We start from the raw sequence: 27,838 nt of genomic DNA, 5'->3' as shown, positions 1-27,838 counted from the left end.
CCCGTTTTTTCCTCCCTTAAAGAATAGCCAGCCTGCTACTGTTGCAGACCCCTTTATCTGACTTGCAACAGTGTGATATCCCAGTATCTCACTGTGATACTGGGATTCAGGAAAGCCCTGCTGCAGACTGATGACAGATGGATATTGGATCAGTAAAGTACTGAGGCTCATTACTGCTGTGATACAAGTCTAGACTGCTTAGTAATAACATAACCTGTCTTCTTCAGGGCCTGGTTCAGAAACATAGTGTGAAGTCTCTGCTGTGTTCTGTAGTGGGCAGGGACACTAGAAATCATAATTTGTTTAGGATTGCTAATCTAAAATATCTCCGATTATGTGAAGACTTGGCATTTTAAGAATTTGGGAAGATTAACTCCTGATTTCCTTCATCATGTAACATCTTCCCCTCAAGTAAAAATGCCTGCCAATGTCTGTTACTTTCAAGAGGACAAAACTGAGGCCTCAACACAATTAAAATGAATGGCAATTCTGTTGCTTTGCCGTTGAGGGCGCTGTGTCCAGAATCCCCATCCCTCCGTGTCCTTCAGGGGCAGCCTGCTGCACCTGGTCACGAGAGACGGGGGAATTCATTTACAGTACAGGGTTCAGGCAAAGAAGAGGATGTGACACAGACAGAAAACTCAAAGACCGTGTTGCAGTTTTCAGGCTGAACATGGAAGTCGATTCCGATGCCTCTGGGGATGCTGCTCCGCGGACAAAACTGAATCCCATCACTACCAGGAGGGTTTTTCAGCTCTCGCCCGCGCTCCGCGAGTGCCGCAGCTCTGCCCGCCCTACAGCGCTCGGACTTCGCTCGGGGCTCCGCCCCTGCGCGTGGTCCCGCCTCCGCCCCCGCCCCCGCCGCGCCTCTTCCGCGGGGCGGCCGCGGGGCGGCCACAGTCCTCGCGAGAGCTGGGAGTGGCCGTGCCTGGCAGGCGGGCGGTCTCGCGCCGCCGCCATTGTGCTGTGGGAGCGGTGCGAGCGGGAGGTGCGGCCCGGCCTGGCCTGGTCTGGCCTGGCCTGGCCTGCGCGGCGGCCCGGCCGCCACGGTGAGTACGGACCACCCGCGGCGGCCGGTGCGGCCCGGGTCGCGCCTGCAACGGGGCCCGGGCCGCGCCTGCAACGGGACCCGGCCCGCCCCGGCGGTCTCACGCCAGGGTTGGGTGAACCATTTTGGGACCGGCCGACCCGCCCTTCTCTCCGCCATCGCCCCCAACGGCCGCTCGGCTCCTCGCCCGCTCTCGGAGCGAGGCCGTGTGACACCTGGTGCCCCCCGTTCCTCTCCGTCCCCCTCGCGGCCTCTGCCCGGCGGTTGGGGTCGGACGCTGCTTGGGCAGCAGGATCGGGTGCGGCCGAGGGCTCCGGCCGGGCCGGAGCCGTGCAGACCGCTTCCCGGGGCCTGGCGGGGGAGGTGCGGTGCCCTCGGCGGCTCTGCGGAGCCCCCGCTGGCTCCGGACTGCGGGAACAGCCCAGCGTTAGGGCACCAGCCGCTGCAGCGTGGGCAACTATCGACATTTGTAAATATTCTTGCTCCTCACTGGACTCCTGGGAGGCTCCTGAGTTATTTGTCAATTTCACTACATTGAAGGTTGAGAAAATAACTGGAATGAAGAATTGCACCATCTGAGAGAAAGACTCGTGGGCTCCGTCTTGTTTGTCGTAAAAACGTGATTGTGAGTAAGCCCCGAGGAAGACACGCGAGCACAAGTTGCTCGGGAGAAAATCTTACGAATAGTTTTGTGTTAAACCACACAAAAACATGTAGACATGAGAGCTCGAGTCTTAGGTAGAAGTGTCAGTGCATAGTTCCAAGATAGAAGATTTGAATTTAGGAGCAGGCGGTGATGTGTATGCTTCCTTCTTATGGAGGGTACAAGATTGCTTAGAACTGGTAGAAATCATGGAAGCTGGCAAAGGCTTTACTTACTCGTAGACATGACTATCTGAATTTGCTCCTCTTTTATCAGTAGAGAGGGTCAAGGCGGAAGCAAAATATTTACTCTCTGTGTTATTTTTGTCTTTTGAGATTGCGTTGCTTTCCCGCAAAAACCTCTTTGATCTTCTATCTTTTTGTTGTCTCTATCCATGCTCTGTTAGGTCTAGTTGATCTTTTATAATGCTGTTAGAGGGATGACAGATCAAGAAAGGCAGGACATTTGATCTTTGTGCTCAAAATAGGCTGTGCAGCTCCACCTCCTGTTTCAAGTTGGTCATGTTTCCCAGGTATGACTTGAAAGTTTTATTTCAGAACTTGGTTTCTGACCAAGCTTGAGAGGCATTGCATATATATCCCTTATTTCAGGAGTCTCTAGAGTTGTTTCCAGATTTTTTCATGAGGTTTTGGTTGCTAAGTAGTGCAACATGGCATAAGCTGATGAAATATGTTGCTTTGGTAAGAAGAGTGCTGCTCATCCTGCTGTACACGTTCTTGTTTCTCCATTGTTGGGTACAAGTGGGAGTAGTGCCAAAATAATGGAGAAGCCAGAAGTGTGTTTTCCCAGGTATTGAGGGTTCTCAATGAAGGACACATCAGGTGTGATATTTGAGGAAGGTGTTCCTTTTCTTTCTGGCAACAACAGGCTTTTTAATCAGTTCAGACTGCAACCCAGTTTCTGTTACTATGATTATTGTTATTATCTCCTCAGAGAAGTAATTGAAGTATTTTGTGGTCTCACTACCTTCTGTGTAAATTGAGGTGTCTACTTTGTCATTATAGAACTCACTACCTCATGTTCATTACCACTTGGGGTTTGTTGAATTCCTGCGTGTGTAAACAAAATTCTTGAGGTTTTGAGCATCTTTCTTCAGGAAAGATGCTGATACTGTAAAAGGGAACCATTCTCATTCTGAAATATTGTATACAAGCACAATATTCCCCTTGCAGACAAGTAGTATTGTGGCTTTAATAATGTGCTTGTTTTGTTAGCATGAGACCGTTGTGTGGCTCTGTCCTGTGCTGTGTGATAGCTTAGCATGTTCACCTTATTTATGACCACCTCATTATGTTACTGGGATCAGCGTAAGCCTTGCATGTGTTTTGCTTGTATTCAAGCCACCTATGAAGACAGTTGCGTCTCAGGCTTTCAAGGTACAGTGCTTAAAATGGTTTTCAGAGAACTCTGGGGAAAAAAAAAACTCCAAACACTTCTTACTAGTGTTGATCACCAGAACTGAAATGCCTAGATCTAGTTTTGTCTATCTAGTCAATGGACATCATGGCTCCATTGACTTCAGCTGTATCTCTTTCCGTCTGGGTAAGACTACGAGGAAAGGCTGAAGTAATTGGGGTTGTTTGGCCTGGAGAAGAGAAGCCTCTGGGGAAACCTCATTGTAGCCTTTCAGACCCTTAAAAAGGGTCTATAAGAAAGACGGGGACAGACATTTAGTAGAGCTTGTCGTGATAAAACAAGGAGTAAATTTAAGGCATTTTTTATGGTGAGCATGGTGAAACCTGGGCACAGATTGCCCAGAGAGATGGTGAGTGCTCTGTTCCTGGAAACATGCAAGGTCGGGTGAGATCAGACTCTGAGCCATCTGATCTGGTTGAAGATGCCCCTGCTCATTGCAGGGCAGTTGCACTAGATGGCCTTTAAAGATCCCTTCCAGTTCAAACTACTGTATGATTTCTGCTAGTTGGATTGCAAGTGTATTTTATAATGGATCCCCAGAAATTGAAGAGCTCTTAGGCAGCATATTTTAAAAAATGATTCATCTTAGTGACGTGCTTTATGTCACTGAATCTTTGTTGAAAGGTAAAGGTAAAATCCAGTTTCCTTGATCAGAAGTTCTTTGCCGAGACCATAAGGCCTTTTATTCAGCATCTTTTCACCTCTGCATCAGACATGGCCAATGTCAGATGCCTGTTCTTACACGACTCTGATTGATGTTTATAGCAGATCTTTCTCATTTGCTGGCTGAAGCCAAGACTGCAAAAGAAATGTGAGGTTGTATGCAAGAAGTAAATCGTAGTGTGTGTACGTAAACTGACACATTAAATTTTGCCTTTTCTATTGTGCTGCCTTAACTTCACCTTTTTTGGGGTATAGTTGCTGCAAGATTTCTTCACTTTGAAAAAGAAAATATTCTATAGATCGTATTATCCTGACATACTTGAGTTGAAATCACAACCTGTGCTAATTTACAAGATTAGGCTGATGGATAGCATTGTCCTCTTGGGGCTACCACTGAAGGACAAAATTAGTCTTGTGCCTATTTATGTATATCTGTAGAAGCAATTTGCTAATTTTGGACTCCATTTCAGCTGCTGCAGGTAGTTGGCTCTGGTGTCCAGTCTTCCACCCTGTCTTATCTGAATGCTCTTATTTTTTTCTGTTCTGTGGATGGTGCATAAGCAATTTTGTTAGTATTAGATGGTTTCTAATTTAGTCTCTGAAGTTGTCTTACACTTCTGTCTCCTCTGCTGATTCATCTGGACATTAATTCCTACTAGTAGGAGCTTCCATCCCTTCTTGAACCTTTGCATTTTCTATGTACGTCCGTGTCTGACTTCTGTCTATGTTATTTAATTCATCTTGTTCCACACCTGTCTGAAACAAAGTGATTCAGAAACAGAATGATCCATAATAAAGGAGATAATGCCGGCACTCTTTGTCGAGTACTTAATAGTACGGAATTGTATCCGTTATTCTGTGTGTTTGTTCCTTGTATTTTATATCAGGGTAAAACATAGACAAACAGTGCTTTGAGTATCAGATCTTGTCAAGATATATGGCTGTCCTGTCTAGCCTACACTCTAGTGTATATTATTGTGATATTATTTTAGCTTCACAGTTTGCAACTTTGATGGTTACTTTTTTACACTGATTGCAGCTTCATACAAGGACTAAACTTGTAGAGCACATTATGGCAGATTACTCTGAAGGTTAAATTAACTATCATTACAGTTTAGGAATAAATACGATTGTTATGTTTTATTGAACTAATGATCCACTTGAAGTGGTGTAGTTTAGATAGTTAGGCAGTTTATTAATGCAAAGTTGGGCAAGTGAGCATTTCAGATTCCTGACCAGATCTTGTTTAACTGGTGATGGCTCTGGCAAACGCGAACAGGTTACTAGTGTTGGAAGCGTGGTCTAGAAGAAGGTGTCCTCTGTAATACAAGCCAGTAGCTCTTTTGTACACAAAGGTAAACAGTCACTTAAACTTGGTATACTTTAGAGTCCTCCTTGCATGATGAAGCATTTTGGCTACTTGATAGGATTAGGCTACGTTTTGGCTGCTGTTGTATAGCTAACAACTCAATATGCATGAGAACAGTGGTTAAGGAAACTAACCTCAGCTGTCCCAACTGTTTGGTCAGTGGAGTTCTGTACAAACTAACTGGCTTTTACCAGGTAGAATATTTAATTCAGTGTGACTTGAGCAAAGATTAAAAGTCCTGAGTGTGTGGACTCGCCTTGAAACTGCGGCCAGACGTGAGGTGTGTCAGGATTGATGTAGCAGCATTTTGCAAAATGTGATACTGATGAGCATAGCTGAATTGTGGAAAAAATGTACTTTATCCATGGATAGGGTTTCTCTTTATCAATATAGCTTACTCCTACTCTCAGAAAGTTAGGCCAAAATTAAAAGTGGTTAAATAGACTGTACCACTTCTGCAAATCACCTTCTATCAGTGGGATTCTCGGCCATCTGTTTGAGCTGAGAAGTGTCATGCTACTCTTCATGTACCCGCACCATTGAGGACATTGCAGTTCCCTTGAATTTTTTTTTTATTTAAGAGCTACCATTTGTGGTCTGCTTCTGTCTCTACAATCCTGAGGAGGAAGAATCTAGCTGTCTGGAGTTTTAGATAAACGTTAAGTCAGATACCACTTCAAGGACAGGGATGAGTACAGGAACACTTCTCATGTGGAAAAGGCACCAGCATTTCTTTTGAAATGCCTAGAAATAGCGAAAGGCAAATAAACACTCAGCAAGTGAGAAGTAAATTTATAAGTACACTTGTGAGATAGCCTGTGCTCCTTTGTGCATGTTAACTTCCATGGGAGTTGTCTTTGGAGAAGTTGAAGGCATAGACTGCAGATGTGTTTTTTCACAGGAGGGTGAAGTTTCACAATTTCAACCCTGAGAAATAAGTCTGAATATAAATTCTGCAAGTGTTGAGATGCAGTTCATTAGCAAAAATGGTAATATATGAATGTAAAAAATCTGAGTAGTCTGTTCCTGACTCATTTGGTGTTAATACGACTACTGTGTGGTTCTTAAGGGACCACCCTCTTATAATTGCAAGAATACATTGTTGCAAAATGATAAAAGGGACTGTAGTTTTCTAATGAGGGATGGGAGGAGATGTAAAGAAGAAGTTACAAAAACTAGGATAAGAACTTGTTTCCCCATTTTACTGATGCACAGTCATACCAAAGCACTGTGTAAATATTTGTATGTGTGACTCATATTTATGTTACACCCGGAATGGCCTGTGCATGTTTTGCATGAGTTCCCTGCTTCTGTGAGAAAAAATGATCAGTATGTCCTTGTACAGGATACAAAGAATGGAGTCAAAACCCTCAAGAATTCCTCGCAGGATAAGTGTTCAAGCTTCCAGCTCTCCTCTAGGATCTAGGAGTGGAAACAGTTTATCTGGTGCATATAGCACAAGAGAATCTTCATGGAGATTAGAATCTGGATACCAGGTAATGTATTTTTTTTCTTTTTATAAAGTATAAATAATTTTAAAGGTGTCTTTTTTACCAAGAAAAGCCCTAAAACTTGGACAAACAAAATTTCTAAAATGCAAGAATTTACTAACCAGGCCAATGACAGTATTTATTGAACTGGTAGTTCTAGATTTTCTGGTTTTACCTGCTCTTGTTTGTAGCTGCACCTGTAGAAATCAACTGTTTGATGAATGAGAGGGCATCCTGATAATACAGATCTATTTTCGTATGAGTCACGGCCATCTTAAACCTGGGTAAATGGAGTTTTCTGTTGAGGGAGAGGTGAGGGTTGTGTTTGAACTTTGCTGCGTGTAGGGCATTACACTTGATGTCTTGGTGATGCAAAAAGTACAGGACTGTGTTGTCAGTTAAGGTCGTGCCATTCTGCAGCACCTCCTGTGTTTGTATTTTGGAAAGGTAAGCATAAGAGCTTTAGACTCTGTTGTGGTTTGACATTGTCCAAATGCCAGGCACTCACGACAGCCGCTCACTTGGCCTCCCTTGCCACAGCTGGGCAGAGGAGGGAAAAACTTAACAAAGGGTTCATGAGTTGAGGTAAGGATGGGGAGAAAACAGTCCAAGGGCAAAACAGGCTTAACTTTGAGGTACAAAGTGAATTTATTACTAACAGAGTCAGAGGAGGATAATGAGAAGTAAAATAAGCCCTTAAAAACACCTTTTCTTCCCCCAACCACTCCCTCCTTCCCACCGACAGTGCAGGGGGACAGGGCGTGGGGATTTGGTCAGTTCATCACCCAAGGTTTTCTTCCACTGCTCAGGGAGAGGAGTCCTTCCCAAGGGAGACAGTTCGCCATGAACTTCTCCAGCATGGATCCAATTTCACAAGCAGCAGTTGTCCCAAAATGGCTGCAACGTGGGTCCCTCTCACAGACAAACAGTCCTCCCAAAACTGCTGTGGCATGGGTCACTCTTCCACGGGATACATACAGTCCTCCAAGGACAGGCTGCTCCACTCTGGAAGCCGGGGCACCTCTCTCCACTGGCTCTCCCACTGGATCACAGCCTCCTCCAGGCATCCACCCGCTCCAGCGTGAGCACTTCCCTCGTGGGCTGTGGGCGGATCTCTGCATCCCCCGTGGATCCCCAGGGGCTGCAAGGGTGCAGCTGCTTCACCATGGTCCTCACCACGGCCTGCAGAGGAGTCTCAACTCTGGCGCTTGGAGCACTTCCTCCCCCTCCTTCTTCCACTGACCTTGGTGTCTCCATGCTGTTTCCCTCACACGTTCTCACCTGCTACTCTGCTATGGCTGGAATTAAACCCGCATCCCTACTTTTGTTTTGGTTTCTTCTTAAATCTGTTATCACAGAGGTGTTACCACCATCTCTGATTGGCCCAACCTTGGCCAGCGGCCGTCTTCAGAGCTGTCAGGGATCGGCTCTGCCAAACGTGGTGGAAACTTTCAGCAGCTTCTCACAGAAGCCACCTCTGTGGCCCCCCCCGCTACCAAAAACCAGGCCGACTTCACATCACTGTGCTGCAAAACCAGCACAGACTTCACATCAGCCTGTCATGTCAGTATATTAGTACAGCTGGACTTCGTGTGCAATACATGGGACTGAAGAAAGGCCTTTTGCTGTTTCACAAGCAGCATTTTACACTAACCAATCTACTTTTGTGGAGGGGGGGAGCTGTGCTTAAGAGGAAGTATTCACACTGTGCAGGTGCTTGCAGTTTGGGAGACTATTATGGGAAGCAGAGATTAAACTACTTTAGAAATTATTTTGGACACTTGGAAGCAACAGAGAGCAGTTTGGCTCAATTATCTTAGTACTTTTTTTCTGCTCCTGTCGGCAATTCTCACCTCGATTTTGGGCCCAGAAATGTAAGCCCATTTTGGTCTTTGTAGTTGCAGAAACTTAACTCCATGACTAAATGTTCATATTTGAAAAAAAACCTGGTTAGTAGTTTGGTCCCCGCTGACCAGCTATCTGGGACATTGCATTATATAATGCCTTTTTGAGAAAGAATTTTACAAGTGATAGAACATTATTTTTAGCAGTTAAATGTATGTGTGTTACATTTTGGTTATCTCTAGCACGCAAGTGCTTGTTATTATGTAGGCTATAGGGGATGTACAAGGGGAAGCAGTTGTCAGTCGTTTTTGCATTTTGGAGTCCTACATGCTTTTCAGTGGCTGGCTGCTCAACAAAAGCAGATCAAACAATCTTACTCTTTTGTAGAGATTTATGGACACAGTCCATAAATCATGCACGTATACTGAAAGCCATTGATCAGAAGAGGAGTCTTCAGCTGAAGTGGTGCTGTGGAGTTCGATGTGTTACCACCGTTAAAAGATTTTGACACAATGTACCTTACATTATTTAATTTATTACATGAACTGCAATATGTTCACTGCACTGTGTGTTCTTTTGACTATTTCCTGTTGAGCAAAGTGATTCTGAGCTGAGGAATGATCTTTTAACACTTGCCAGTTAAAACAGTAGGGAAAATATTTGTGTAGAAGATTATGTTGTACCCCTTTTTTCCACTCCCAGTTTGTATAAGGTAGTCTGAGAGCTCATTATGCAAGACTGGTGCTTACTGATAAAACCGTAGGGAAACTCCCTCTCTTGACTAACCTTTGGTAGTTACAGAGCTGGTAGGAACAAATTGCATTGTTGCTTGTAGGTTAAGATTACAGAGACTGGATGGAGCAAGAAGGTTTAAGTCCAGTCAGATAGGAATGCAAAGGACAGGCATTTTCACTTCATTAATCCATTCAGAAACCTACCTTAAAGTATTTAAGATCTAGTTCAGTTACAAGTAATTTAAAATATGTCATTTAGAAGAAAAAAAATTATGGTTCTCGGTAATGCTTTAGTTATAAAGAGGACTTGGATTTTTAATACAGAATTTCCATGGAGAGAACACTTGATTATAGGTTAACTCAAAAACTTCTGGGACAGAGCAGTCAAATTTGTATTTGGTTTTGATTAGGGCTAATGAATAAGAAAGGTTTCTATTGGGTGGGGTTTTTTTTTTTTTGTTTTGTTTTGTTTTGTTTTTTTTTCATATAGGTATGAAATTCTTGTGTGTCATGCACTTTTGAGATCGATCCAGGGACTAACCCCTGCTTATCTGAGGAGGCATAACAAAGAAGTTAACTGTAAACTAATCAGTTGTATGGGATATAGTGTTGTTTCTAGATGACTTTAAAATACAAAAATTGAACTGGTGTCATGGTATGAGAAAAATATTCCTATCCTTTATGATACAACATAGTAAACATTTTATGATAAATGAATTATAAGTTTTGGGGTTTTTTTCAGTGGAGGGATAGGATCAAGTGTAGTTTATAAAATTGTTTTGAATGTTTTCCTGATCACATTTTTCAGCTACTGAAAATAGACACCAAAACCAGAATACCTTATGTAGGGCTTTAATTGTTACGTTCTGATAAATGTCAGATGTTAAATAGTCTTAAGCTGAACTGAAGGAAGAAAACAAGCTGAGATTTTCATATTGCTTGGTTTGGTTTTGAGTACTTTGTTGTCACTTTTAAGAAATGGTGATGGGAGCTACTGTGTCGGTGGTACTAATAGTTCATAGAAAGAGAATGGACAAATAATCACTTGAAAGTGCTGCTTAGTGTTAATAAAATGGTTGCATTTCTGTTATTTCTATTAATTTTGCCAATCTCAATGATTATTCTATGGAGCAAATTAAATTGCAGTCTCTTTCCTCAGTTGTAATCTATTCATTGAAATTCAGCTTGTTTTAGTGGCCAGAGGTGCTTTTGTTGTCATGGAGACCCTTTCTACACCTGTGGGGCTTTTTGCATAACACTTGAAAGTGAGGCCTTTACTTCTGATCTCTTGCTGCAGTATCTAAGTTAGGGTAATGCCTCAAAAGCCTTAGACTTCACCTTTTTTTTGTCCTAGGTCAAATGAGAGGACAGATGAGGGAGCTGCTATAAAGTACTTTAAAAAGCCCAAAACAACAAAACTTTCCTTTTACAGTGGTTCTCTCTAAGCCTGTTTCACTTCTTGGCTATCTCTTGAGGTTTCTTATGAAAGGTTTCCAGATTTGTTACTGCCTCCACTTCCCTATATTTTCAATATTCAGATCAGATACTGCGTTATTTTTGAGTTACAAGATGCATATGATAAGCCTGTTGTTCTTCAGGAATCCAGTGTATTGAATAGTTCCAGTAGAGACTGGAGAATTGGAGAAAGAGACACCCGTGAAACTCCTTGGAAGCTTACAGCGTCGTCTCCAACTCGCTACTCAGGGACACTTGATCATCCACATTCTGGAACATTTTTGGGAAGCAGAAGCAGATTGGTGAGAACTGTTAATGTGTGATAATTGGAAAAAAATATTGAAACCCCAGGGTTTTACTTTAGCTTTCCCAATCTGAAAAGCTGCCAGCAGGTGCTCGCTGTAGAGTTTCTAGAGAAGTAGATCTTACTAATTCAAGGTGGAGCAAAAGCTAGAAGATAGCAGTGTAAAAAAACAGAGGATGAAAGTAGTGATGTATATTAGTTTTACTAAGAGTTAAGAAATACATTTGAAGTCAGTAGCTCTGTAAAAGTTCATTTTAAAAGGGAAAAGGAGGGGGTGGTTAGAATCTCATACATGTTATAGTTCTGTGGATGGCAAAGTTGATAATATTTATACTTGTTCCATCAGGTATTTCCAGAGGGGATGTTTTTGGGATGGCACTACCTTTGTGAGTTAACACAAAGTTCATGAGTTTGGAGACCTGCTTTAGGAAATTTAATTGTGAGGTGTACTTCATAGTCTGCTTGTTCTTACTGTGAAAGAATGGTTACCTGAGATTCAAAACTCAGGCCCTAATAGCTTGTCTTAACTGGATTCTAAAATGTGCCTTTGTAACTCCGGGAATAAAGTAGTTCGCTTGTGACGTGCTCATGCATTCTAGAATGACAGTAAAACACTTCGAAGCGCAGTAGAAATACTAAGATAGGAAAAGCAGAAAACTGAACAGGTTTGGTGGGACAACGGTGAAGTAAAAATTCTGCTCACTTTGAAAGGGAAAGATGTTTGGGTTCATAAGAGTGCTCTCATTGTTAAAGAGGTGTTGGTTTTCTTAGGTGACTTGAAAGTGAAGACAACTGAGATATTGGGGGGTGAGGAGGCAGGAACTAGTGTGCATATGTTGGCCTTCAGAGGAAGTTATGGTAGATGTCTACATATAGTTGAAATGCAAATAGAATCTGTGGTTCTAAGTGGTCTACATATCTAGTTAAATTGGTGCTGTAAAGTTTTCAAGATGAAAACCCTTTTTTTCCCCATTAAGGTTAATTATTCTCTTAAAGTAAATTCTAATTCAAGTGAACCTTGCAGAAGACACTGAAAATTCCGCATGTCAAATCGTAAATGATTAACAGACAAGTGATATGTTAAATAGAAGATTAGTGACGGAAAGTAACCTGGCTTCATACTTGGTTTCTGATGTTAGTTTCTGTCTCCCTATCTGGTTTTTTTTATGATGGGATGAGGGAAATACTTAGAGACTTCTTAGTTTGAAAGAGTCAGAAGTTGTGCCTTAAACTTAGTAAATGCAGTAACTAAGTAGAAATAAAATGCAGATATAACATACTCTAATTTGGTTGATCTTTAAAGGATCTTGGTTGTAGATAGTTTCTGGGAAGGCAAATAATTCAGCTTTTTGATTGAGCTCAACTGTTTCTTTTTTATATGAAAAAATAAACCCAAAGCATTTCAAATAGAAAATAAATGGCTTGACTGTAAGTAACCAGACAAACAGCTTTGTAGGCTATTTCAAACTATTTTTCTAAGTCCTATAGTATTAGTTTCTGAAAACTGTTTTGTTTCAGTGCTGTACACTGCAAAAATTGTTTTGTACCTGTTCTGTACTCTGAACTCCTTCAGTTGCATTTGAGCTTATTGTAACCAAAATATATTTGTTTCAAAGAGTTTTCCTGAAGCTCACTCCTTAGCTAATTATATTTTAGGTTGATGAAAAATTATTTTATTTAACAGTTTAACTAATCCAACTTATGTAGCTCTTCAGTTTTGGCCATTTCTGGACAACAAAATATGTTCCTGTGGGGATCTGTAAAGCTATATTTGATTGTGCTTATAGCATCTTACAAGCCAGGAATATAATTTTTTCCCCCCTTTTTACAACAATTTTTTGTTGTAAGCCACATCTATCTGTAAAGGAAATATAATGTTGAATGTTATAGAAACTGACTTTGGTTGGTAGGGCTGTATTGAATAAACATGGAAATACTAATCAAGAGCACAAGCCTAATTCCTACGTTATTTTTAAAGAAAAGGTCTTGTATCTAAAGTTATTCTTTACAATTTATGTGAGTTTTACAGTATGCATGCTTTTGTGCCGTGTAAGTGCATCTGGTATACTATGTAATTTATTTTTTAATGTTATTTCAGTCTGCATCTTCTTCCTCTCATTTTACATCTGGGCGTTACGGTGAGTCTGAGAGAACTCAGGGAGCATATTCAAGACTGCATAGCCAGCAGCAAGATAGCGATTCAAAGAGACCTAAGCTATCTTGTACATCTACCTCTTCTGTGAGAAGTAATGGCTTGACTGCCTTTTCAGGTGAGAGGTTGATTACTTGAGCTGAGTTACATCATAATTGTCTGAGTAGTAAGATCAGGTTTTACCAAGTTTTAAAAGACTCGCTTCAAATATTATGCTTATATCTTTCCTAAATAATAAAGATTTATGCCTGTCTGAAGAGTGTGTTCACAATGATAGCAGTATCCAAAGTTCTGAGTATGCTGTTAACATGGTCTTTTGAAAATCCAGTTGTACTTGTTTGTTTCAGAATTATTACCTGTACCTATTCCATTTGTGGTCAAGCTGAACTTGATGGCTCAAACACACCTTAATTGGTTAAGATTTCAAGAAAAGAATGAGTGCAGCTGCTCTTATTTCATGAGTCAAATTGTGTTGATACATCAGTGTGTACCAGGGACAGCAGAAAGGAAATCTTTACCATACTTAGCAATATGTTCAAGCACAGTGTCATGGCTGGTTAGAGCCCTGTTGTTAGGGGTCGGGGAAGAAAGCACTCCTTTTTTAGCAGGGCCTGAACTCATTCTTTAGGTCCCATTGTAAAGAAATACTCTGCACTAAGAGCTCTTTCATGAAAACCTGAGATTTTCGTTAAAGCTGCGAGTAAGTTCATGGAAGTTGGATAGACAGAATTTATGCAATGTGCCAACAAAAGTCTAAAACTCAGGAAGTAACGGTCAAAACCTTACACTGAAAATTTTTCTAAACTGTTTTGGTACAGATCATTGGATTAATTTAGATTACCCTTACGAGTATGGATTAATGGGGTTTTTTATATCCCCTTATGGAATTGCACAGCCGTCCAAATAAAAATAAGTTCTTGCTCAAACCTCAGTATTATTGATACTTTCTTACTCCATTAATAAAACGACAACCATTAACATTTCTCACTATGGTGTAGGACTGTTTATCTTTCCATTTCTACTCTGGTTGGTCGTCACACTGCCGACCAATGAGTGCTTAAATTTGGTTTGGTAAGTTAGCAAATAATATAAAGGTGAATTTTCCAGGGCCGTTGAAGAAGATTCTTTTGGAACAAGAGTTTTGTCCACAGCTGATGTATGTACAGTTTGCTATGCAGCTGTTAGAGCTGTTAACAAAAAACAAGATCTCTTTTTTACACTGAAGCATTTTGCTCTGTAATATGAACAAACAGTATTAGTCATTGTTCTTAAAGTTGTGTCTAAACTGCATTTAAGCTTCATCATCTGTTTTTATGAGAAATGAAACTTCATGTTAAGTCGTGTCAAGTGGAATGGCAGCATTTGCTAAGTCTCAAGCTGCTGTTTTGCTATAATGTGAAACCTTTTTAAAAACTAGCTACCATTAGGAAGCAAGATGCTACCTCTCTTCCTCTTCTGTCCTGTAAGAGTGTCTGACTCTTCCCAAAAGTATTACTACTTTTTGTTAGATTTAGCTTTCAGAACTAACTTGCTGCAAGATGAAGTAAGTGCCAGCATCAGCAGAGTGCCCTTAGCTTTATGTTGGCAGCTGGGTCCTTGGTCAGCTTAGTGGTAATGTTAAACTTGCCCTTGATAGGAATAACAAAAATGCCTGTGTAAGTGCCAGCTTTAATGGATTTTTAGATGATTACTAAAACGGGGGATTTATTTACTTTTGCTTTCCAGATTCCTCATGGAGATGCAGTAGGATTCCTAGATCTTCATCAGTAATGCTTGGCTCCCTTGGAACTGATCTGGTGAGAGAGCGAACACAGTTAGAAAGAACAGATCTATCTGTTAATAACCTGGTGGATCCCAGCTACAGAAACAGTGACTTTTCACCTTCAACATGTACGTTTTGTGTAACCAAAAGCTCGTAAACCTACAGTTTGTATGGCTTTTCATATCTTAACATGTTCGTAGAATCACAGAATGATTTGGTTTGGAAGGGACCTTTTGTTCCACCCCCTGCCATGGGCAGGGACACCTTCCACTATCTCAGGTTGTTCCAAGCCCCATCCAACCTGGCCTTGAACACTTCCAGGGATGGGATGTCCGAAACTTCTCTGGGCATGTTCTTTTAATATTTTATTCAAAACACGAAATATATTTTAAAGTATCCTTTTAAATAAAGTTGGTTGGCCGCTTTCCGTGCGTTGAACAAACCATCAAAGGATATGTGAATGGTCTAGCTTGTAGATGCATTCAGTCATGTGAAAGTGGTGTCGGTGGTCGCCACTGTAACTCTGTGATTAGTCTGTAAAGCCCTTTTCTTGTTTGTATTAAAATCTCTTGGGGTTTAGGTATGGGAAAAGAAATAACGTTGATTTGGCCCAGGAAAGTTTTTTCTTAAAGGTGCATATTATCTCTTGTTATTTGGGTTCTCAAATGGTTATTAGGGAAAACTGCTAGACCACTGAAAATAAAAATGGATAAACACACACTTTACATGAGGTGAGAGTAGAGTGTCATAGCAACTGCTAGGACTAGTAAGGACTTCTGCATTGTAATTTTCACTTTCTGTTCAGAGTGCTGTGGCCTTCTAGAGCTGTCTCAGGGGAAGCTCATCATTAGTCTTGATCTGCAAACTTTTGCAGATGCATTGGTGGTATTCTGTAATGCAGAAGTTAAAAAAAAGTACCGCGTTAATAAGTATAGAAGATGAGCAGAAAAGATAAAATCAACTTTGAGAATTTGTCCTGTAGTCTTACCTCGACAGGAGGGTGTATTTTAATGTCATCATACTCTTAACACTTTTTAATAAGTGGACAGTTTGACTACTCTGCCTGGTAGAGCCTAGTGGGAGAAGTGGATTGGTGAGCAACCTTGCTTTGTACTGTCCATGCTGCATTTCTAGCAGTAGTGCTGTTACTATGTGCTATAAAAAGAACTCCCAACTGTGTTCCCTGATGTGTTATCAAAAGCATATGATAGATGCTTGGCATCTGTGCAGATGTTTTGTTAGCTGGAATCTGCCAGATAAATAGCGCTTATCTTCAGCGGTAAATGGTGATTGCAACGCAGAACCCATTAAAGGAAAGTCACCAAAACTACAAAGATGAAAGTTTTTAATTCCAGAATACATAGAGAGCTTCTGTTTCCTACCTTCATCTATCCATGCTTGTTCTTCCTTCCCCCTTTTCCCACCCACAACCCCCCAGTGCAGCCATTTGAGGAAGGAGACTAGCCACCTCAGCCGCTTCATGTGAGCTACAGTTCATATACAGTGGAATTCTCAGTGTGTTGAGATACTCAGGCAGCATTTACAGAAGATACACTTTTAAGAATGATAGAGTGGATTGGGTTGGTAGAGACCTTTAAAGTCCTCTAGTCCAACCCCCCTGCAATAAGCAGGGACATCTTCAGCTAGGACAGGTTGCTTAGAGCCCTGTTGAACCTGACCTTGAATGTTTTCTGATGTGTTTGAGCACATCTTGTCATGGTATTTTCCTCTGCTTTTCTGCAACAGATCTTCGAGACAGGCCTGCCTCTTCATATGCAGAGGGAGCAAGACCAAAAGAGAACTCGTTAAGCACTTTGAGGCTGAATGCACCCATGAACCACCAGTTGCCTTCTGATCATCAGCCATCTTTTTTCAGCAGAGACTCTAACATGAGCTCTTCAAGATCCAGCTATTCTTCAAGACAAAGGAGAAATGAATTGGAATCTCCCCAGAAGAGTGTACAGCCAGCATTTTCTCTTACTGCCATTAGAGATGAAACCCCTTCCTCCAGTGGTTCCGACAGGGTTTTATCTTCTCAGAGGTCATTGAATGAGTCTGCAGCTGATAGTGAAGGGAGGCGCACGACCAGACAGCTGCTGTCTCGTTTAGCATCTAGTATGTCATCTACATTTTTCTCTCGAAGGTCTAGCCAAGACCCATTGCATACGAGATCATTAGGCTCTGAAGAGTCAACGGTGGTCCCAAGAGTTCAAGCTACTACTCTGTCAAGTAGTAATGGAGCTGCAACTCCGGAAGTTACAGGGCTTCAGTCATCCGAAGCTTCTCAGGGGTTTAGCTTTCTTGGACGAAGATGGGGTTTATCAGGAGTTTCACAGAATCGCAGCTCTGATTCTGATGGGGAAAGTTACAGACCAGACACTGAAAGTAGGAGCACAGGATCCTGGCTGTCGTCCTCTTTGAGGAACAGATGTACACCTCTCTTTTCCAGAAGAAGAAGAGAAGGAAGAGATGAATCTGCAAGGATCTCTACCTCTGATACAACTGCTAGATCACAGCATGTCTTTAGAAGGAGAGAGTCAGGTGAGGAGACTTCTCTCGAAGCATCAGATAGCCCTCCTCGGGCTTCTGTCAGTGGACCACCCACACCTGCAGTATCTGTTATTTCTACAGCTACTGCCTCCCCACCAGATTCAGCCCGCAGTGGAAGAAGTTCGGGAATTCTGCCTGGTTCTCTCTTTCGCTTTGCAGTGCCTCCAACATTAGGAAGCAGTCTGTCTGACAATCTTATGATAACTGTAGATATTATTCCCTCTGGCTGGAATCAGTCTGATGGACAAGAAAGTGGCAAGTCTAAAATACCACCTTCAAGAGATCCAGAAAGGCTCCAGAAAATTAAAGAAAGGTAAGTTAGTATGTTCTTTGGTGATAGTGAAATGTACCTGTTTTAACATGAAAGGGCTTTCTGCAATCATGATTTTAAAAGAAAACCCTCCCTTAGAGGAGGCGGCAACTGAGTCCCCTGTCACCTGTGTTCTCGCTTTTGTCTTTAAAGAAACTTGTTTTAATTCTCGTAGGTTTGAGAATAGTTTGATATGTGGAATTTTCATTATAAACAGTCCTGCATGAAATGTCATAGCATTTGTTGGTATTCCGTCCTATTCAGCCTGCTTTTAGAAGATTCTGAAGATGAAGAGGGTGACTTATGTAGAATCTGTCAGATGTCCTCTGCAAGTTCTGACAACCTTTTAATAGAGCCATGCAAATGCACTGGAAGTCTGCAGTATGTTCACCAGGAGTGCATGAAAAAATGGCTGAAGTCGAAGATAAATTCAGGTAAAGCAGACTCTAGACCAAGGTAGACTTCCCGTTATATAGGGATGCTTATCAGAAGAAGGATTGCACTGAGGTCTTTAAATACTGAGGTATTTAGTTGAAAAGCGAGCAGTGGGGACAAACAGTAGTATGGCACTTCCCAGGCTTTTTGTGTGTCTGTGCAGCTTCTCATGTGAGTAGTTCCAAGAACTGTATTTCTTGTTCAGAGACCTACATTTTTTGGGATTGTCTACAAAGATATTAGACAAAGTATAACACTGTAGAAGTGTAGCTTTAGAATTACTCTCCCACTTCAGTGGCATTTGGGTGGCATTTTGTTCCCTATTCTTCCTTACGGAAGTGGTTGTGCTTTTTTTCAAGACTTTTATAGCTGAGCTAACTGTTAGCAGTGATAGGAACTTGAAAATCCAAACCTGATTTTGAATTGCAACTAGACTTAAGTACTTTTTTTAAAGATACTAACTCCTGTTCATGGCACTTTAAAACTCCTTGTTCAAAAATTACTTCTAAGTGCATATATAATTCTTCAAGAAACGCTTCAGATAGTTACAAAACGGTCAATCAAGTTGTTACAAAAATATTTCTACAGGATGCACTATCTGCAGTATTCTTAAGACTTAAAAGTAGCTTGATAGAAGACATTAAATACTTTGTACCAAAGGAGGGTGCTAGTATCTGTTGACTTTTTTACTCAGCGCTAGAGGGTATGCATCAGAGTAGGGATGCATTAGAAGCCTCACCCTTTAGAAGAAATTAATTTGAAGTATTTAACTGTAGATAAAGACATAAGTCCACTATCAGCTTGCTATGTTCATCTTGTTTTAAAACTGGTACTTAAGACAAAATGTTACTTAACAATAACTTTGTTCTGGTATATTTAGTCTTACTTTTGTGTGTATTTGGATTACACAGTAAAATTCAGAAAGCCCAAGAAGCAATTTTATGCCAGACTTGCAGGAAGAGGCATATTATGTCCAGAGTGAATGGGAGGCAAAATAGGTGCAGCTGGACAGAGAATAAACATTCTACATTATTTAACTTAGGACAGTAGCAGATGTCGCTACATTCCTATTAGAGGCTTTCTTTTCTTCTAACCTTGCTCTGCAAAATAAAGCCAAAAATTACGTAGAGTTTTTAATGTTTATATGGGTGTGTCGTATGTTACAGATTGTTGAAACTTGACACTGAGTTTTCCCCTTGCCTGCCTCCCCACCAGGTTCTTCTTTGGAAGCAGTGACAACTTGTGAATTGTGCAAGGAGAAGTTGCATCTTAATCTGGAAGGCTTTGACGTTCATGAACTCTATAGGGCACATGCAAATGAACAAGTTAGTATGTTTTACCTAATTTGGTAAGTAAGTGTTGGTTTAGTGCTGGGAGGGCAGCCTTCTTTAGAGAAGGCAGATGCATCTCCGTTTCGGAAGGACTGTTAGGCATATAAAGTAATGTTAATGCGGAACAGATTTTCCTCCTCAATATTCCGATTGTCTCTACCTTCCTGCTATGCTTCCTAGAGCTGAGCTTTCAGTAAGTGTAATATATCTCTTTTCTTAGTTGCACATCTGTCATCTGGCTTTGTAATCCAGTGTCTCCACCACATAGGTGCAGTGTGAATTCTGGCATGATTAGATTGAATTTCACATTAAGTCAGGAGTTGTCATAGCTTTTAGCTGGTTTTGAACACAGTTTAGCAGTTGTTTTAAACATGCAATTACAAACTTTTGTTTCATTAGAAACTAACCTCTAACTAGGTAGAAACTAACCTCTGTTCTAGCAGCTTGTAACTGCTCCTTCAAATAATTTCCCAAACTAAAAAGAATCAAAGGCCCATTGGTATTGCTCTTGTTCTTGAAAATACATTATCTTAGAACTAGTGGATTGGGTACTATTTAAAAATGAGTAAATAACACAAAGCTGTTGTTTTTTATTAACTTTATTCAGGGGGTTTTTCCGTCTTATCTGGGTTGTATTCTGATAATGTACAAAGACTAATGATACTGGCCTACCTCAGATGTTTAAAGAAAATACCGAGTGACATCAGTTTTTTGGGGCAAAACATCAGCCTCTAATTTTTTTTATTATTTAAACTAATTTCTTACCTTAGTACTCTAATTCGTATCAATTGGGGCGGTCTCTGAAAAGTCTTTCTCGAGAGTGCCATCATCTTGTTTTAGTACTAGTGCTTATTGGTTGCTGTCACAGCACTTTATTTGAAATAAGAACCTTGAAATTTTTTTCTAAAGAGTTGACTAAATTATCTGTTCAACAGTAGCATTTTTAAAGTTTTTCCTTTATCTTAGCAGGTAAAGGAATTTCTCAAATATTTATGACATCATAACATTCTTAAAATATACTCCTTTATTTTGGCTTTCTGTAAAGCCTTAGGACCACAGAGAAGAAACCAGCAATATTGGTTTTATTTTCCCAAGTGATATAATACTCTGATTTGCACATTCTTTCCTCTGAACTAATCATGCTGACTGAGATTTAATTTGTAGAACTCTGTTTATCTTCAAGGATAACATGTTAGATTTGGGGTAGATGGGAAGGACCAGAAGTATAAGTAGCTTTTCAGTAACTTAAATTTTTTAGCATTGCATTTCCCTAATTCTTTTGGAACAACTAGAGATAGATCTGTAATGATTCCCTTAAAATCTAATTCTTGTTCTGCTTGAATCATATATGCAGGTGTATTACTGACATTCTGAATGTTTCTTCTGATCTCCTTTAAGGCAGACTATGAATTTATCAGCTCTGGTCTCTACCTTGTAGTGTTGTTACACTTATGCGAGCAGCGCTTTTCTGATATGTTAGGAACTGCAAATGAGGCCAGCACACGTGTCAGAGTAAGTATGAAGTGATTTTCTGGCAGGAATTGCTCATACAGAACTTAAAAGCAGATTGTTACCTCAAGTGACCTGGGACCTAGATACCCAGGAAACACCCTTTTTTAAACAAATTTCGGTCTAAAATGGGCTGGGCTTGTCAGTGTACTATGTTTGATTGGAAACTGAAGGTACTACATAATTGCAGGTACTGTGCTACAGAATGCTTTTCGTCAAGGTTGTTGGTAATTCATTAGTTAGCGTATATGTTGTCATGATTATTGGGAATATATGCAAAACTGGAAGGTTAACCTCCCTCTGTGCCAAACATGCGGTTAAGAATGCTGGACTACCCGATTTCTTTAATATTTCTCGTTATGCAAGTCTATATTCCAAAGGTCAAGAACTTGCAATGCTTGTCTGCTGGAGTACACCTGAATGTGTACTCAAATATTAACGTTCTGCAACAGCCTATAGCTATAGTACGATTTCTCTGGTGTTAGTCAGAGAAATAATTTCTTATCAGTTCAATTTGGCTGCATTTTCATCACCTGAAAGGCCTGGCTTAGAAACGTGGTAAGTACACCTTTAACCAGTAAGAGATTAGCCTACAAAATTCTTTCTGCACAGTGATTCATTCATGAATCCAGTATTCCACATGTTTATTTGATACTAGATAATCAATCAGTGCTCTTAGTCAACTGGTCTCCTGAAAACCTGATTATTTTTAGGTTTTTTACTTACATATAAAGAGGTGACAGTATTAAGCTTATCCAATGCGCATTGGAACGGTTGACTGCTAGCAGGTACTGGGTCTTTGGAAGAGGCAGGACTATGTTCTGTCTAATCTCTTAAATGTATTAGAACAGTGCTCCTCTTTTCTGTACACATCTAATTTAGGGCTTGTATTCCATGGTCCAGTTTCTGTGCTACAAGTGTAGAGATACAGAAGACACATAATCTGATAGTAGCCAGCATCCGGCACAGGTTATTAGCTTGAGTGTATTGCAGAAGATGTTTTAACTGGTTTTCCATCAGAGGAGACGTTACATACTTCTGTGTGTGACACTGCATTTTAAACCAGTGGGAGCACCAATGCTGGTGTTTGATATCAAGCCTATAAGTAAGCTATGGAAACTCATCTGCTGTATCTCAGTATCTGGACTTTAAACTGAAGCAATGGTGCAGCGTCAAGCAATGGCAGTGACAAAAGAAAACCACTTGTCTGAGACTTTTTATTCCCAGGAATTTTGGCTTTGGGTTTCGATACCATGTGCTTCCGACATTAAACCGCCACCGTTGCCTAATAGTAATCCTGGTCTTAAGATTTTAATTGTAAACAAAAACTTTTAAGTGTATTTATGCATTTTTCGTGAGCCATATTCAGTCAGAGCATTCTGTGTTGTCATATTAGTTGTGAATTAAATGAAATGAATTTAACTAATGCAAGTCCTTACTGTGATTATGTTTTCCTGCATTACAGTTTTTAGGAATGGTTTTCGTTAAACTGACACTTGATTATGTTTACTGCTTTCAAAATCAATGTCTTTTACAGACTGTAGAACAGGAAAGTCATGCCGCAAGCTGCTACCACAAACATTTTACAGCTGAAATAACCGTGCAATAGCAATTTGAAGTCTAATGTGTGGGGATTTATATTAAATTTTGCATTGTTTTTTGTAATTTGGGCACATGGGTTAGGATAACCAAGATCTGGTGTGAAGCTTTGGGATGTAAAAAGTGAAGAAAACTTTGCTAACTTGTTGCAAATTTCTGCAGGTAACTTTGCAACTTTTAAACTACTTTCTCTCTGCCTTGTTTCTAGTTTATTAACCTTGCAAGAACTCTTCAGGCACATATGGAAGATATTGAAAGTAGGTGCTTCCCCTCTTTCCCTCCCCTCCCATTAGATCAAGTCAAAGCTAAATGAGTACAATCCTCCTTGCCAAGATTCATAATACTGAACATAATTACTGAAAACCTTGCCCAGCAGTGCATTTTCCATCATCAGCAGAATTATTCTGAGGGGGAACTGAGTTTAATTCTCCATGATTAATTTCCCAACAGCACAGAGTTGTTTAGACCACAGAAGTGTTATCTGCAGTCAATAACAAAATGCCTTACTAGGTACAGGTTGGTTATTGCAGTTCTGGTAATTCATAATTATAGCCTAAACAGTGACCTTCAGGTTGTTGCCTTTTACAAGAGTCTCAGTAGGAAAGAAACATTTAGAATTGAATTTTACTGCATTTAAATTAGACACTTGTATTGCCATTTTTCTTCCCTTTCTTTTTCTTGCTCTCTTCTCCTCTTTGTTTTTTCCATTCACACCCACTTTTTGGTTGTGTGAGTTCCTTGATCAGTCCTATCAGACCTCGTGAATGAAGTCTAAAGGTCGCCAATTTTGGTGAAGGATAAGCCTGCTTTTCATCTAATGGCTTTTTTTAGTGTGTTTTAATTCAAAGCTATATACTGATACAGTTGCATTTCTGGTAAATATACCCTGGATCTATTTCTGGGCATGTTGAATAGGCAGTAGAAGGGTAGTTGATCTACCCTTTTTTTTTTTCCCTAGTGTGCATGTGAGTGTCTGTCAACTGTATATGGATTTTCAGTACACAGGGTGCATTTGGAGTACTATAAGGAATGGGAGTGTGTGTGTGTGTGTGAAAGAGAGAGTTCTGGTTCAAGATGATTGTTTCCGCATTCAGAGCGGTCAAAGGTGGACTCGAGTTCTGAATTCATTACTAAGTTATGCGCATCCTTACTAGAGTAAAAAGTAATGAGTACCATTTTACACCTTAATTCAATCTGTATTTGATTCAGCCTTTAAGTTGCAGGTGAGGAATACGGAGTTCTAGATTTATTATTGATGCACTTCAGTTACACTTCTCTTCTAAGAACTGAAGAAGCAAGGAGTCAGACTTCTTCTTTCTATGTTCAGGGATGGAACAAGTTACTCCAGTATAAATACTTCCTTGCCTGCAGACCTTGCTTAAGAGGACATATTAAATTCCTGTTACAGACAAGCTAACATTTTACAAACCTAATGTAGATGTGTGTACCGACTTTTCTATCGTAGTTGACAAGTGTGTATTTGTCTTTTAACTCACGCTGCAACAACAAAATCCTGTGCATATGTGGGCTTTGTGTTCATCTTGCATATGCTGAAAAGGACAGGAGTGGAGAGAGGAGCTGCTTCCAAGTAGGCACAGGTTGCATTAAGCAACATATATATGTATATGTATATATATAAAAATTTAAGGGTCTTCTTTTAGACTGCTGAATATTTATAGGTATTTTAGTATCCAAATTGTTAACCTAGTGAGTAATTTCTTTCCTGTATGTTGGGTGCTGCTGTCATGGATTGAGTATATCCTCCTCTGACTACTGCTGGAAAGAGCCACTCTTAAGCACTACATAAAAGTTGAATCTCTGGCGTAATTAAGTTTTCTTCCTCTTATTTTGAGGAAGAAGAGTAGGAGGACACTGCATATTGTATGTTCTGTCGAGTTTTGATTTGAAAACGCTGTATTTTTCCGACATGAGATGCATTTAAGAATTAAGCTATGTGATTACACAAGGTTTGGGTGGGTATTACAGTCTGCTATGTAACATTATAAAATCACCTTTATTTCCTCTAGTCATCCTAAAGTGCTTTAATTTCACAGATTTTTGTCAAGGCTTCTGATTACACTGTGTTGTTCCAACAGCTTCTGAAGATGATTCTGAAGACTGATGCTGGTAGAACTTTCATACTGCAAGAAACAAACAGAATTGCTGCAGAAATGCTGAACTGGCAAGAACATCAACATGCATTTGTTTTATTCCTCTCCTTAGTAAAAAGCGCATTGAATATTACTGTAGTTTTTGAAGCATTGTTGAATTCAAAATCAACTGCTGCACAGTGGAGCTCAGTGAGAACTTGAGAACTACTCGGCATGTGTGAGGATTAGATACACAGAAAGCAACTTCCCTTTGTAAATTATGAGGATGTTGTGCTTTGTTTTGGAAGACATCAGATTCGGAATATTCAAGGAAGCTCTGTCTCCCTTTGTGTTTCCTTCTTACTGTAGTCAGACTTCTGGTTTTATCTTACTGAGTTTTGCTCCTGTGCTGGCACTAAGTGGTTATAGTGGGTTTCAGGGGGAGGGTGGGGATGCCTGTATACTTAAATAGGTTTTTTTTGCGTGTTCTTAAATGCCTCTTTTGCCGTATCATGTAACCAATTGCTTCCATTGTTAATGAATGAACAGGAGGATAAGCAAGATACTGTGGAGATTGTTTGGGATTTGGCTTATTTGAAGATTATTATTTAACTCAAAAAGCAATAAGAACTTGCAGTGGTCTTTTAATACTTGGTGATGGCTTTTTTATGTACCAGTTTGGAAATTTGAGATTATATTTGATATCATGTGGCTGTTCCATTATGGAATATTGCAGGTGTAAACTCTTGCATTTCAGCATTCCTAGCAGGTATGCAACTTGATAAAGACCTAAGGTTGTTTAGTTTAATCAGAGTTTTTTTAGATCCCACCCTCACTGTTCAAAGCACTGGTTATCAATGTGTTTTCTAGTGTTGTCACTTCTTTATAAATAAAAATGAAAGAGGTATGCATCTCTGCTGGTATTGTCCATTTTATTTAAAGGTGGGTATCTACCAGAATTTACACTTGAAAACATAGAAAGCTGTAGTCTGTGGTATATTTTTACTAATGTTTATAAATTCTTACGCAGATATTTAAGATTGTTCTGACCATTTTGGATTGAAATGCTTTCTAGAAATGGTGGTACAATAATTCTTCTACATGTATTGGAATTGTATTTACTACAGATACGTGTTAGTTTTGTAATTATCACAGTAACCGTGTATCTGCAAAGAGTGTGCAGTATGTTGAAATGCCTTGAGTTTAGTTTGTTACAGTATGTAAAACTAACTTGTGCAGATGAAAGGATGTGCCTTACCAGCTGAAATGAACTCATGACTTTTAGAGTTAACTTTGCTAGCATTACATGAATTGGCCTGTTGTCTGTAAGACTTGAAAGAAAATGGAATGCTAAGGAAATGGCGTGTCCCTATGCTCATTCTGGTAACTTTAGACATTAGGCATTCGGTGCCAACAGTTACAAGTAGTATTCCAGTAATTAGTTGAAATACAGCTCTGGGACATTCATCTTAAAAGGGAAGGTCCAGGCATATGTGAAGATGTTTCCAACTCATTTCTGAAGAAGGTGAATTAAAGTTTTATTATAATGTTTAATCCTTGCCGAGTTAGACAATGTAGCTTAATAAAATGTCATACAGTGAAGCAGTTGGTATTTCATATGCACTCAGTACATTTAGGGTTACAAGCATGGGTTCTGATACCCTAATAAATGGATGACTTTAAGAATATTAAAAAAATTTTTTTTTCAGTCTTTGTTGCAAACACCATTCCATGAAGGTGAGCAATGCAAACAGCCCCATGTACAAATGCAGTTAAAATGATACATCCGTTCAGTGTCCTACAGCCTTGTTGAGCTTCAGTGCGAACGAAAGAGCGACATGGGGGAATACCACAGTGGCATTGCTGAAGAGTCAAGGGTCTGAATGCACCGGTTGGGAAGAACGCTGCCACCAGACCCAGTTGCCTCCTCAGAGGAGACCTGCCTTGCAACCCTGATGCCCCACAGCTTTAGAAGGGTAAGGGCTGGGAGCAGCCAGATTAGTCTATATGTACCTGTGCTGTGAGATCTCCATCCATGGGAGCACCTATCTGTGCAAGCTCTTGCGGGTCCACGCAAGTGGGTTTTTGTTAGCACAATGCACATGTGTGTCCATACAGGTGTCTGTCCAAACGTGCATTTTGTCTCATCCGCACGTGCCCTGTTTGTTCTTGGGTTTCAAGACATAAGGAGTTACTGTGGTTCTAGCAATTCACAGGCATACCTGATCCTCAGTGGTGGGCCCAGATCTCACTAATGAGGCCAGTGATGACAGATGCAGGTGGGACTGGAAGCAAGCTACAGAACCGAGTGCCTCATCCCACCCTGGGGCCAGTTAAGAGCTGTGAGGTTGACAGGATGCAAAGTTGTTCAGTGCCATCGTGAGTCTTTAGGGCCATGGCTCCTGCAGAGGTCCTTGATGCTTTGCTGGACGTGCTTCAAGTGTCCTTCCTGGGCTCCTGTGTTGGGGGTGAGAAGGAGAGCACAATGGTCTAAGAAATACTGTAAAGGTACTGCAGCAGGAATGGCTGCTGCCCCGTGTCACTCAAAGAGCTGCACCAAGGGACTGTCGGGGCAGCGCTGCTGGTAAAAAAGAGCAGCACGGGAAAGGCTGGGAAGTGTGAGCGGAATAAAATATTGAGAGTGGTCTAAGAAATATTCAAAAGGTACTGCAGCAGGTGTGGCCACTGCCCCGTGTCACTAAACCAGCTGCACCGAGGCATCTTTGGGGTGGTGTTGATGGTAAACGTGGTAAACGTGCGGAAGGAAAAGGACTGGAGGTGTGAGGGAAGTAAAATATAGAGAAAGGTCTGAGAAATAATAACAGCACCGCAGCAGGAGTAGGCGCTTCCTCAGGATAAAATGAGCTGCACTGAGGCGCAGCTGGGCCAGGGGTGCTGCTTCAAAGGTGTCACGGCAAAGGTCGCATCTGTGAAGGGAATAAAATAGAGAGAATGGTCGAAAATGCTTTAAAAGTATGGGGAGCGGTGGCGGAGGGATACGGCTGTGCGGGACCGGGGGACCCCGGCAGGGGCGGCTGCGGCGCGGGGATGGGGCCCGGCGGGGGCGGCGATGGCACGGCCGATCTCCGTGGTGGCGGGCGAGGAGGCGGCG

General features: G+C 40.8%; 1 protein-coding gene across 10 annotated transcripts; it reads left to right on the top strand.

Annotated features, from left to right (window-relative positions):
* Positions 1 to 936: 936 nt before the first annotated feature.
* Positions 937 to 25,637, top strand: MARCHF7 (membrane associated ring-CH-type finger 7). 10 transcript variants are annotated; one of them, XR_006018109.1, is made up of 11 exons: positions 937 to 1,049; positions 6,506 to 6,656; positions 10,828 to 10,986; positions 13,087 to 13,258; positions 14,866 to 15,030; positions 16,649 to 17,765; positions 18,027 to 18,196; positions 19,413 to 19,545; positions 20,927 to 21,040; positions 22,845 to 22,893; positions 24,733 to 24,987. XR_006018109.1 is itself a non-coding variant. In XM_042040363.1 (11 exons), exons 2-11 carry the CDS (start codon positions 6,516 to 6,518, stop codon positions 24,946 to 24,948), a joined length of 2,238 nt encoding a protein of 745 aa, XP_041896297.1. In that variant the 5' UTR covers positions 937 to 1,049; positions 6,506 to 6,515; the 3' UTR covers positions 24,949 to 25,637. The 10 variants fall into 10 exon arrangements, 7 of the variants coding, with proteins under 7 accessions (XP_041896297.1, XP_041896296.1, XP_041896298.1 ...); XM_042040363.1 differs by lacking the exon at positions 22,845 to 22,893 and having other exon boundaries at positions 16,649 to 17,443; positions 17,612 to 17,765; positions 19,413 to 19,522; positions 24,691 to 25,637; XM_042040362.1 differs by lacking the exon at positions 22,845 to 22,893 and having other exon boundaries at positions 16,649 to 17,443; positions 17,534 to 17,765; positions 19,413 to 19,522; positions 24,691 to 25,637.
* The last annotated feature ends 2,201 nt before the right edge of the window (positions 25,638 to 27,838 follow it).

This window comes from Corvus kubaryi, unplaced genomic scaffold (genome assembly GCF_017639235.1).
Source record: "Corvus kubaryi isolate FWS band 111438036 unplaced genomic scaffold, C.kubaryi_AGA036_p1.0 37396, whole genome shotgun sequence".
Lineage (NCBI taxonomy): Eukaryota > Metazoa > Chordata > Aves > Passeriformes > Corvidae > Corvus > Corvus kubaryi.
This window is presented reverse-complemented; position numbering and strand designations above follow the sequence as displayed.